Genomic DNA, 13,006 nt, shown 5'->3' on the forward strand with positions numbered 1-13,006 from the left:
CAGGTGAGCGCCGAGGCGGGCGGGGCGGGGGCTGCGGCGGCCGGCCGGTGCCTGACGCCGCGTCTCCTGCCGCCTCCGCAGGTCCGTCCCGGCGCGGCGCCGGCTCCGCTGTGGGCGCGCCCGCTGCTGCTGAAGGTGCTGCTGTGGGCCGTGCTGCTGGCGCTGTTCGCGGAGCTGGAGCTCGGGCTACCCTACTTCGTCCTCTCCCTGCTCTACTGGATGTACGCCGGCACCCGCGGCCCCGCCGAGCGGCGGCCCGGCGAGCTCAGCGCCTACTCCGTCTTCAACCCCGGCTGCGCCGCTATCGCCGGGACGCTGACGGCCGAGCAGCTGGAGCGGGAGCTGCACTACCGGCCCGCCGCGGGCACGTAGCGCCCGGCCCGGCGGGGACCGCGCTGTGCTGGGCCGGGACAGCCGCCGGGCCGGACCCGCTGCCGCTGCCCCGAGGAAGGGCCGGGGCTTGGGGGGAGGAAACGGGGTCTGTTCCTATACAAAAAACCGCCTGAGCCTTACTGCTGCCCGGCGCCCCCGGCCGGTCCCGAATAAAGCCCTAGTAAAGCCTGCGCTCTGGTCTCGTTTCCTGGGGCCGGGCAGCTGTTGCGGCCGCTGTGGAGCGGCGCCGAGAGGCAAGGACTTGTCACAGCTGCGGCTGCCAGCGTGTCAGCTGGAGCTCCCGAGAGCTTTGCCCCAGGTCATGGAGCGGCTGCTGTTCGACACCTGCAGTAGAAGGGCCCTCTGCTGCTCTCCCCTGCACCGGCTGAAACCCTCGTTCTGAAGAAGAGACATGAAGCAATAACCATATACGTAAAATAGGCTGCTGCTTGGAGGTGCAGTGGTGTCTTTCATCTAACCCAAACCTCTCCTTGTAATTTTGCTTCACATTACAGTTTTCACAATTTGTAAGCCAAAAAAGACTTACTCACGGCAGCTGTACTTGTATGATCTACTGCTGTTTTTAGTAGGTACATCACTGCATTAAGCCAGACCTGCCCAGCAAAGTGGGAGTCATCACTGCTCAAAGGATGTAAAAAACACATGGATGTGGCACTTGAGAACATATTTTAGTGTTGAACATGGTGGTGATGCTATACAGACAGTTGGACTTGATGATCTTAAAGGTCTTTTCAAGCCATAACAAATTTTATGATTCTATGAAATCATTAAGTCATCATTTTGAAGAGAAACTGCTAGAACTTGTGTCTCTGAGGACAGCATTGAGAAGAAAAGTCACAAATTGGTCTTTCAAATACTGTTCCGTTATGTCTTTTCTAATTTAACAGTTAAACACATTATTAAGGCATTACTCACCACAAATTTCATCATTTGTTGTAGAAACAAAAGAAAGTGGCACTTTGAATTTAACTGGACTAGTAAGAGAGTAATAGATTAAAGCACATACAGTATGTTAACACTGCTAAGCACCTCTCAGTAGCTCCCCACAGCACTCTCACAGTTTCTATTGTGAGCTGTTGTAAAAATTCCAAATGCTGCTATTTAAAGGCAAACACAGAATTTTGTCATTTGCACATATTCTGTCATTCTCCAGTAAAAACCCCTCAGAGTTTTCACTGTTCTTACTGGTTTCCTTTTGATTTTTTAACATGCTGCATTTTGGATTTTATTAACGAAGGCTCAGCAAGGTCAAAGGCCTCTTGGTAGTGGACACAGACTTGCACATACAAAGCTCTGTTTCCTTGGAAGAACCACAGACCGGGAATCTTTCCATTCTTAAAAAATATTCTAATTACAGGGTAAGAAGTAGTCAGATGATACTCAAAACACCTGTAAGCAATGGAGTTTTGTGAGTTGAAACTTTATTCACAACAATAAAAATAAACATCAGCATAATGTTTATGGGGAGTTGATAATCTGACATCTTGTACAGTTCAATTCTGTGGGTATTTTTTAAAACAAGGAAATACATGCAAATAAATATTAAATACAAGGTAAGATCCATGAAATTATAAAAATTCATAGCAGCAATGCTGGAAATAAAGTTTTTACTAACTATAAACTCTAGTTGCATTCTGTCCAGGTGGATTTATAGCCTCTTCTATTTAATGCTTCATGAAACAAGTTACCACAAAAAGTGAGCATGAAGCCAAAAGGCACAAGAAATAAAAATTGACACAGTTCATCTGTTCCAGTGCTTTGTGTTGGTTTGCTTATTTCATGCTATTCAAATAAATGTACATTATACATTTTGAAATAGAGATGGCATGAATAACAAAGGCTTGTAAAAGGTTTTACTGAAGTAGATAAAGTATGATGGAGAAATTGGCATTGAGGCCTTGCTCAATCTCTAAATACACGAATACCGTAATTCTGCTTGGTGGTAATTACTTCCACTGAGTTGTTTTGAGAGGGGATTTTAAAAAGTTTGAACAAGCAAGAGCCTAATTAGAGGGGGAAAAAATTTCCTCTGCAACCCTCTGCTTGGCTAAGACCTCACTTTCTTACCTTACTTTTCTCTTGTATTCTAACAAAGCAGAAGTCACCAAGATAAGTTAACTGGCATTATTCTTGTGGGCCCAAAGCCCTCAGTTCACAAATGAGTAGGAGGGACAAGAACAGCCTACTAACTCAAATGCACATCAAGCTGTTGAATCTTGTTTGTGACAGCAACTAAGTACAGGTTTGTTACCACACATGGGAGTGCTCTCTATTCCCATGTCTGTCCTCTTTCATTTATTACACACACTTGTTTGTCCAGCACAGCAGTGAGGTAAAACACTTCTGTAACTTCCTACTGTCATAGCAAAACTATCATCATGCCAACAGCTACGCAAGCAGCAGAAACTTTTTTTCCCAGCTTTGCACACACCTAAGCAGGGCCCAAGAAAACCAGCATCCACTTGTGAATATTAATGAGTGAAATTATTCCCACCAATGTACATTATCCCACAGCTGTAAATTGCATCTGTCACCACGCTGCCCTCTCACCTGCCAGTGACTATCTTCAGTACTTTTTTTCCTGTTCTAAGCACTTCAGGGTAGATGTTAGATAGAAATAACAAGCATACTCTCTACGCACAGGAAGCTAATTAATTAAATTGTATGACAGCAGTTAACATCTGCATAGACAACTATTGTATTGATGGTCACACAACACAGAAGCTAGTTATTAAATTTACAGAAGAACCTGAAGTGCTTCATTCCGAAGTCAGTTCTGCAACCGATGTTAGGGAGGGAAGGCCTGGAAGAAGCCTGCAGAGAAGCCAGCATGCTGAAGACACATAAGCTGGCCTGAGAACTGTGGTGGATTTCTGCAAACATGTCTTTCTCCCTGGAGCTCAATTACAAGCATCATAGCAGAAGAAGGTAACACATTGTCTCTAATTCAATTCTAACCTTATGATTGCAAAACTAATCCATGCTGTTGGCAATTAGGATTCTAATGCAATGATTAAATAATCCCATGCAAAGCAATCTAGCTTCAGGCAGGAAAGATGCTGAGTTACATCCCAGAATATCCAGTCCACTTTCTCGGCAATAGGGGTTGTGAATGCAAGTGCAAAGAGACTTGAAAATAGGGGGGGATGTTTCTGCTGAGTAGTTGTAACTGCTATGCCACGGAAGTTGCTTACTTACTACAAGAAATCTGTGAACAGAGAGATTCTCAGAGCTAGTCTCTGGCACTTTGCCTCTGCTGTAAAAAGAGCCCAAGTCAGAGCAGAGTAAAGATGTCTAAAGCTTTTATTAAGTGATGCAATGGACCACCTCCTGCTTCTTAAAGGTACTTCTGCTTTTCCCCAGCAATTCTTGTCACCATCAGGGAGGGAACACACTACACAGTGCAGATGCAGTCATTGCACGAGCCCTTGTTGTTTTAAACAGGCGGAAAAAAGCTCATGGAGTCAGGATTTCTTGTTTGGAGATGTTGGTTTTGTTTGGGTATTTTTTGGAATGCTGCTTTTGGGAAGCAGGCAGGCAGGCTCTGGAGGATGGCAGCCCACCCCGGGCAGGGGGGCGGGAGCTGTCCTTGGTGCTGAACCCGCGCCCTCTGCAAGGGCCGCCTCCCCCTCCACGTGCGTGGGTACCTTGTGTCACAGGAGAGAAGGACCAAGGCCGGAGGGGAAACAAAAGTCAGTCCACACTGCCAACTACCGGATCTTTTCAATGAGGAGAGGTCTGCTAAGACCAGCAGAGGCCACAAGCTGACTTTTTTCTGTGTGTTTGCACCCACAAGAAGCAGAGTAAAGCTCAGACAAGAAATGTTCTCTTGAAACACCAGTCATCATCCCATCCCTGTGAACGCCTCTGTGCCCACCAGGCGGGCAGAGTAGCACTGACAATGAAAAGCCTGTGCATGCAGGGGACATTTCCATCCATGTCAACAGAGATAACGTGCACCTATTCCTAGCAGAAGACGCTCCCAGCAGATACTTCATTTTTGTTTTGTTCGGGTTTTTATATTCTTTTTAAGTGAAGGTTAAAGATAGTATTCAGAAGTTTTCCCTACACTACGTGCTGTATATTGATAGACCTTCAGGATGCTGTTCTTCACCTACCCAGAAAAAACGTTAGTATATTTTCAACTTTGACTTTGGGAAACTCCTGCTACAAAACTAATTCTTCCCTGAAACACAAGTTGTGTCTCACTAAATTATTTTTTTCCTAAAATGGTGATGGCACCTTACCCTATCCCCAGAAAAGTCTGAATGTATTTTTTGGCAATAATCATATTCTATATCCTTGTAATTTAATCAGTCGATCACTCAGCTCGCCCACTCAACAGTAATAAGCCATTGACCCTGTGGTTTCAGACTGGATCAATGCTACGCTTAAGTTTTGGACCCCCGGAGGCCTTGTGTGCAAATAGGAAGAAACTCTTTTAACTTACTTTAGACATGATCAATTTTTCCTCTGATGTGTTGATTACATTAGCAGATTGCTTTCCCTACAACACCTCTGTCCAACAGCCTGCAGGCAATGAGCAGCATATGCTTAAGTTTCTCGCTGGAGATGGCAAACTTAAGCCACTTACTTGGGTATTTAAGGGTTCTCAGGTATATTATACAGTTCATTGTTTCAGTCTGATTCACCTGCAGAAGTCTCAGCTGAATGTGGCCTGACAAGTGGCAGCATAGACACTGCTGCCTACTGTGCCCCCACTACTGATGCTGTTGGCTGGACACTTCAGAGGTTTCATACTGCTGTCTCTCTGGACATACAAATGTTCCAATCTCCAGCGCTCCCAGCTCTTCCGAAACTCCATCTGAACCTAACAGAAGCAAAGAAGGAAAAAAAGGAATGACTGTAGAACTGATCAGCTCTTTAAATGACTCCATCAGAAAAAAGCAAGGAAGGATACCACACTACTGAGAAAAGCTGGAAGTACCTTAAAGCTGCAATATTATTGCTTCCAATTATCCAATTATCTCATTAATCCATTGTAGGCCATTCCACATTTAAAATAATGATTAGATTCATTTTTACTTGTAGAAAAAAAGCTCTTTTACGCACCAGAAAATCTTACCTTCATTATTTTGCTCTAAATTGTATTCACCTCAATACTGATCATACTCTATGCCCTACCAGAACTAACAATTAAGCTGAATTTGCTTATCAGCCATGAAACACCTGAAAAGACTGACTTCCTGCTCACTATTGCATAACAAGTATTCTTAAGAGTTCTAATTTCTGGTTTGATTTAAACATTAATATGTCCTGGATTATTTTTGTTCTTTGAGTATTTATGTGGGTTCTTTTTATTTCATACAAAACCAAATGTTTATTCAGAATTGAAAACAACAATTAAGCAGATTAAAGACTGTACTTATTCGCCCTTTTTAAACAGCAATTACAGTATCTCATTCCAGATACTAGCTTTTCTTAAAGCAACAATGTATGCTCATCTAGTCACAGGTTCTGGGTTGAACTGTGTAACCTCTGCACTTGTTTGGAAGTTTATCCCAGATTTTGTAACTGCTAAAACAAACAGAATTTAGATTTCCCTGTTCCAAGGGCAAAGTTTTTGCCACTTGACTGAATTAAGAACACCATTAGCTTTTAACACATAAGGCAGAGGACATAAAATTGCACACTTGTTACTCCAGATAAAAGGCAGGAGTGCAACCACAGTAATCAGTTCATTATGGTGTGTACTTCAGCCTGGAAATAAGTTCACTTGTATGTGGGTTACTTAAGGGAGCCTTCTCTGGAGAGATGCTTTTTCTTTTATTTTAGGATTTTGCACTGACCACCAAGAGACTAAGTAGGTTGATGGCAGTTTCAACACAGGTTTGTCATCATGCCCAGGCTGCTGAAACCTTCATATTCTGAGGGAAACTTCCTAGGAAACAAGCTGCTGTGTGTCTGCTTTCTTTGCTTGTTCTCTGTGAAATACTGAATTTGAGAGGCAGTCCTAAAAAAGGAGCAAAGCCTTAAAAAACTAATTGTCTTCCCCTGGTGGGTACCTCTAGCAGCGCTTTTCAACCCTGGGCTACAGCCCTTGTATTGAACACTGTCCTGGTGGAACCAGCTGCATCTCTGTGTTTCTGAGAATCTGTAAGAATCCAGAATCTGACCTCCACCTCACCTCATGGGTCAGAAGCAAAGATGCTGAGACAGAAGCTTGTATTTTACCATGGTAAAGGGGGGTCTGTTGTGCCAAAAGGTGCATAAAGACACCAGAGAAAGACTGTGTGTTTGGGATCGCCTGGCATAGAAGAATGAGGGAGAATGGGCAGCCAAAGGCAGAAATGCAGGAACCATAGTGCCTGCAGGAAAAGAATTGACTGTATTACCACTCCAGTATTTGGCATCTTTTGTGGGCATGGAAAACAGTAAGACGGCACTGGAAAAAAGCTGTTGCAGGCATTTACTGGCAAATCCTGAATGAAAGCATGAATGTAGTGACTGACAGAATAAGTCAATGAGCAATAGAAATAGGTACCTTCAGGTCAGTCAAAGGGAGGAAATAAGTCTTTACTCCAGCTGGACATGACAGGCTTGAGCTATTATACAGATAGCCAGCAAGATTGAGATAAAGTGCATGGAAGACCTGAACAAAAGACTGCAGGAATCAGTCTGTCTTAGGAACAGATCTGAATGGTGTAATACCAGTTTTCTCTCCATGGGTTAGGAAGAGGAATAGGGAGAAGCTCTGCTGTCTGCGTTGAACTCAGCTTTTGCCTAGATGGCTTTGAATGTATAAGCAAGGGAATAGGTTAAGATTTATTTTGCAGAGGCAGTTCCTGAGCACAGAAGCAGATCTACTGATCTTTCAGCAAAATAATTATCCTAGTAACTTCCCTGTGTTGATAAGATTCTCCAGAAATAAGCTATACAGGAAAAAGGATACCAAAAACAAAGCTCCCATGATGTGCTGATTTTGGCTGGGGTAGAGCTAATTTTCTTCACAGTAGCTAGTATGGGGCTGTGTTTTGTATTTGTGCTGGAAACAGTGTTGGTAATGCAGAGATGCTTTTGTTATTGCTAGGCAGGGCTTGCACAGTGCCAAGGCCTCTTCTGCTTCTCATCCCACCCTGACAGCTGGCAGGCTGGAGATGTGCAAGAAGCTGGGAAGACACCTCCCTGCCAGTGGGAAGTAGTAAACGAGCTGAATTCTCATCTCCATCCCACCAAGAGGGAATGAGCAAGTGGCTGCACAGTGCTGGCTGAGGTTAAACCATGACATGTGAGAAAGGGGAAGACGAAAAATTTTTATGTAGAGTATTTTAAAAGAGAAAGGGAAGAGGTCAGAGAACTTGAAAAAGATGGTCATGGAGATTAAAAGTTGGAGAAGACCTCTCACAGAAAGCTGCTGATTGAGCTTTATGCAGCTAATGGGGAAGGAAGTTGACAGTGTGGCAATCAATCTGGAATCTGATTATAAAAGCCTCCTAAATTTTGCCAAAAAAATCTCACCAAATCATAGTGAAAGGAAAGTAGGTCTAAAATGGGATGGAGTGGAGCTGATGGAAGAATTTAATTAATAGTTTCTGTAGAGAATGACAAAAATTAAAAGCAAAAGGGAGGATTGAGCAGTACTTCAAGAACTCAGGAGTCCTGATATCAGGACAGATTCTTTAAAGTAGAAGATAGTGAATCATACTTCCACTGCAATTGCAAGAAGGCAAAAAGGAGAACCAAGACTACAGAGAATGAAACCTGAACCATCCTGAACTAACTGGTGGAAAAAGGCAGCATCTCTGTGGTTTAAAATATTTCTTATAGAAAGCAGTACTAACAGCAGAAAAACCAGTCATATTAAGCCAAGCTCATTTTGCAAAGAACATTGGTGGTAACAATGTTCTTCATGAGATCCTACTGTTGGCTTCAGAGCAAATCCAGAATCTTTCAGGTGAAATAAGACATATTCTGGTTTTTTTTCAGAAGTCGATATTAGAAAAGGACATTAATATTGCTTCTATCTTCACTTCTAGTCTTGATCTGGGCACTAGGACTTGCAAAGAATTTTCATTCTGTATGGTTAAGGAAAAAGAGTCAATGAGTCACAGACAAAAATAAAATGTAGACCACACTGCAAACAAGTATAATCTTTGGACACACACAGTGTGTCAGAAGACAGTTTCTCATTTAGTCTAGGAAAGAGTTCTCATATAGTTTATAACAGACTTCACTTAATCAAACTCTTTACGTAGATTTATTTTACGGATGCTGATGACCAGGCTTGACAAAATCCTACGCCTCTCTTTTAACAAGAGTTCAAACAAGCAAAATAATTCATCCTAGATTGTCTGTCAGTGAAGCTGAGCACACTGTGGTTATATTTTATGAACTATATTACAAAGGCAAGAGAATTATAGTAACAAGAGATTTGGAGGATCTCTTAGAAACATAGGTAGGCTATTACACAGTAAGCTCCCTCAAATGAAACAAGCCTGCCTGTTTGAGGCCTTGTAATAAAGTCTGGGTTATGATGTAACTTTGTCCTTATACCATGTGAAGGAAGTTATTGAGCATTACACACGAGAGGCCTGGCTGCAGATGCACAGGGGATGTATGAGCAAATGCCAAGGTGAATCAAAAGAAATACATGATCCACCAGCAGACAGTGCTGCATCTCAGGATTGAAGTACACCTGTAAAGCCATACAAGGAATTCAAAGCAATGTTCTTCCAATTCACGACATGCAGCAAGTGACATTCATTCACAACAGCAAAGCCTGCTGCTACTCACCTCTGATTTTGTAAGCAGTACAATTAACAGATTCACTTCAATAAAATCTTACCCACAAGCTACAAAAGTGAGCTGACTCCTGCAAGGCTTAGTTCAGGGTGCCTGCTGCTTTTCTGTTGACTCCAGGCTGGCCATAATGACACAAATAGCACATTTTTCTACTGATTCCAATTCCTCGATGAGGCCTGTCTCTCAATAAGTGATCTTGAATTACCATGTCATCGTTAAAAGTAGATTTAGTGTAAAACATACTGATGTGCATTTAATTTAATAATGTACTGCCACATGAGTAGTGTTTGCTTCCCTTACAAACCTGGCTGCTGAATGAATGAATAACAATCACTTAGAAGGTAACATGAGAGTTTCCTGCAATACTGAAACAGAACAATACCCTTTCCCTCTACAGGGCTGGGATTCAGCACAAGCCACAGAATGGTACTTGCAATCAATTAACTCAAAGCCAAAGGTACATTCTTCTGGGCCTGTTGAATTTACCACTGTGAAGTTCAGTTTTAATGAGAGAGTGATAATGTCTTCAAGCAGTTGGGCTAAAGGGAAACTAAATGAAACCAAACTGTACAGCAACAGCCACAAGGATTCTCCAACTTCACCAGCCAGCTGAGCTAAGTTCATGTAATAAAATGGGCTCCACTCCCACATTCACAAAAACAAGCAAATAAGAAGCACTATAAAACAGATTAAGAAGAGTAGCTATAATTCTTAATTAAAGAATCCCACCAGTGCAACCTACACAATTGCAAGCAACACTATTTGTGAGATTCCTCGTCTACAAATAGTGACCCTAAATTACGCTACCTGAATTCCCTCCAAACACATTTGTCTGATGAGTTATCCCATGGAGCTGTGCAAGGAAGGATCTGTAAAAAAAATGTCCTGAACAAGGACAATTTAGCAGTTCAAGACCATTTTCAATTTCCTTTTCCTATGGTGTATGCTGATAAGGCAAATTGGAACAAATAGTCTCTCTCTTACCTCATTATTGATGAAACAGTAAAGAATTGCAACCATCAGCCCCTGAAATCAACAAAAACCAGAAGAACAGTGAGCAGAGCAGTTTCCTCACTTTGCCAGACTCACTTGCAGAGGGCTAGAGGCTTCACACTGGCATGTCCATGATAAGACTGAAAGGTGGAGAATCTTTGATCCCTGTCAGCTCTGATGGCAGAGTGGAGGTTTAACCAAACTGTGTCTCAAAGTACATGGTATTAGGAAAAAGGAGTTGCTGTTTTCTTCAATCTGTTATTTTTGTCTAGTGATTTCTTTCCCCTTCTTCCTTACCTGGTTTCAAGTCATAAACGCTTCATAAATGAGCAATTCACAGCAGTCTTAAATACAGCTCTGCGCTTGATAAATGGGGAATGAGTGACTGTGCAGGGAAACTAAAAGAATAATGATTTCCTTACACAAGGAGACTCATTTGAAATGGCCTTACCTAAGGCAATAGTTAAATAAAAATCACAATAAGCCTATGCCCTCCTCACATGCAGTTACAGCTGGAGACAGCTACCTCTCACAGCACAGATTTTCCAAGGACTATCAAAAACACTGGAGAAAGCACAAAATGTGCTTTCAGCAATGCCATTATACAATTACAGGAAATCACAGACAATTTTCTTATTGCCCTGAGGTGAGCCATAGGAAGTAAATATTAATATGTGGACAGGAATACCAGTTTATTGTAGTCAAGTTGGCTGTTAAAAATTAGTCCTTACACCTTCCTTTCCACTGTCATAATCCTGTAACATCTAGTGCTAAACTGAGAAATATAAGGAACAGGGAGCATGCAATGAATGAGAGAGAAAGCAGGTCCCCAAATAGCAGTTAAGAAATATCTTACGCCCATGGGCACACTGTGAGTGCTACCTGGAATGAAGCAAAGGAGAGCTCAGTAAAAAGCTTCACGAAGCGCAGCATCCCTCTGGCATGCTCGTCAGTAATAAAGGCAAAGATGACCTCGTGGGTCCCCAGCAGTGGGATCAGAGTCAGCGTAGACTTGGCCAACCTAAGATCACAAAGAAATTAAAGAACACAGTGCCACTGAATAGACCACTGTCGATCCAAATGATCACTGGGAGCCACTGTTCCTGCATTCTGTTTCTGATACAGCTTCAACTTTGGCAAGTCAATGACGCAGGGTCCTCCTCCAGAGGCTGCAGGATGAAAACCTCCTCAAAATGACCTTAGTAAGTTCCCACAAGTTTTAACCTCCCCTACCACTTCACTGCAGACCATTTCTTGGTGAGAGCAAAGCTCTGTATCCAGCTACTAGCTGCATTTCACCTGGAAAATATTCCCAACTCAGTAAGAAACCATGTGCTTTCTTGTACCTGCAATGTCTTTCCCCTGTATTTTTTTCTCCACCTGTAATTGAGAAAGACAACCAAAACCTACCTTCTTGATGACCTGAAAGACATAATCTATCAATAGCTGGAATATTTAAAAAATATCTTGGCAAAGGGAAGAGTACTTGCTATTCCTTCCCACCTCTACGGCGTGTTAAATCCTCTAACCATTGTAACTATCTGTAACTGCAGAACACTTTGTCAAAGCAATCAAACTGTCTTGAAATGAGTGATGGCAAGTTCAAAGACACAGCTAGCAAAGGATGAAAGACAAACCAACCTGAAATAAATTATTTTTCACCCGTGAGAGAGTTCAAGGTACACAACCACAGGAAAAAATTCACAAGAACGATCCTTAACTCTTTTTAGATAGACATACATGCCAGCCACCTAACAGGTTAGTGAAAGATGCATGAGGATCATGTGGGAGCTTCCTGGGCCACAGAACTTGCCAACATCTCACAGCAATCTGTTTTGAGACAAGTCAGTAGACACAAAATCACTCAGTTAGCAGGGCTGTCAGACCTTTGTAGATCCTGAGGGCTATTGGCTGCTATTCTGAATAATGCAATCACTCAGGTTGGAAGGCGCCTCTGGAAGTCTCTGGCCCAACTCCAGTTCACAGCAGGTTACTCAAGGCTGTGTCCAGCCAAGTTCTGAGTATCTCCAAGGTCCTCCAAAGCCCCTCTGGGCCTCTCCTCCAGCATCAGACCACTCTGACCATTAATTTATTTTCACCTGACATGCAAGTGGAATTTCTCTTGCTGTAACTTGTGACCTCTGCCCTTGTCTTTTCACTGTGACCCTCTGAAAATACTCCATTTTCTCTACAAGTGGGCTTGGAATAAAAGCCTCCAGCTCAGACCTAGGTCCTCATCTTTGTTTTAAACTCTCAAGACACATTAGGATTTCCAAAATTTCATGTGAGGTAAAGAAGGCAGGTAACATACACAGCAACTCTACGCTGATAAAAACACATGAAAATACATGCTGCCTCTAGTTTAGAAGGCTGTAGCATTGAAACACCCAATGTCAAAGTAGCTAAGTCCAGTGCCAGCAGCAGTCCAGCTACCACAGCACATAGCTCTACACTTCAAGAGCTAACTTGTTATTCCTACATTGTTTTGCAGACTGCAATATAACAGTCAAGATGCAGAAATGAAGGATGCAACCATGAATCTTAGCAAGGTGATTAAATAACTGGAAGAATTCAGACACGGATAGACTGAAGCCTGCAAACCAAAAACTGAGTATTTCTGTGATAGCCCTAACATTTCCCTTGAAACATCTCATGCATTTAAGATTAAAAGTTTGTCCCAGTAACTACTGGCAAGAAGAACAAGAAGCAAAACTCAAAATGATCCCGCCTCGTCTTCCTTGAAGTGAAAGCTTTTATTTCTATCAGTTCATATTATTTTGTTCAAATTAGAGAAAGATAGGATATTTCAGTTGGGAGGAACCTACGACAACCACCTGTCCAAAACTTAAAGCACGTT

General features: G+C 42.5%; 2 protein-coding genes across 2 annotated transcripts in view; one reads left to right on the forward strand and one right to left on the reverse strand.

Annotated features, from left to right (window-relative positions):
* Positions 1-563, forward strand: part of SAYSD1 (SAYSVFN motif domain containing 1) — a 1,129-nt gene extending 566 nt beyond the window's left edge. Inside the window, exon 2 of the mRNA XM_042022904.1 lies at positions 4-563. Within this exon, the coding sequence (XP_041878838.1) occupies positions 4-372 (369 nt within the window). The 3' untranslated portion in view covers positions 373-563. The remainder of the gene's footprint in view (positions 1-3) is intronic.
* A 1,167-nt stretch (positions 564-1,730) lies between these two features.
* Positions 1,731-13,006, reverse strand: part of GLP1R (glucagon like peptide 1 receptor) — an 81,896-nt gene continuing 70,620 nt past the window's right edge. Inside the window, exons 11-13 of the mRNA XM_042022935.1 lie at positions 11,032-11,170; positions 10,141-10,182; positions 1,731-5,224 (exon numbers count right to left, since the gene is read on the reverse strand). Coding sequence (XP_041878869.1) covers positions 5,057-5,224; positions 10,141-10,182; positions 11,032-11,170 — 349 coding nt within the window. The 3' untranslated portion in view covers positions 1,731-5,056. The remainder of the gene's footprint in view (positions 5,225-10,140; positions 10,183-11,031; positions 11,171-13,006) is intronic.

The sequence above is a fragment of the Corvus kubaryi genome, unplaced genomic scaffold, assembly GCF_017639235.1.
Source record: "Corvus kubaryi isolate FWS band 111438036 unplaced genomic scaffold, C.kubaryi_AGA036_p1.0 37232, whole genome shotgun sequence".
Lineage (NCBI taxonomy): Eukaryota > Metazoa > Chordata > Aves > Passeriformes > Corvidae > Corvus > Corvus kubaryi.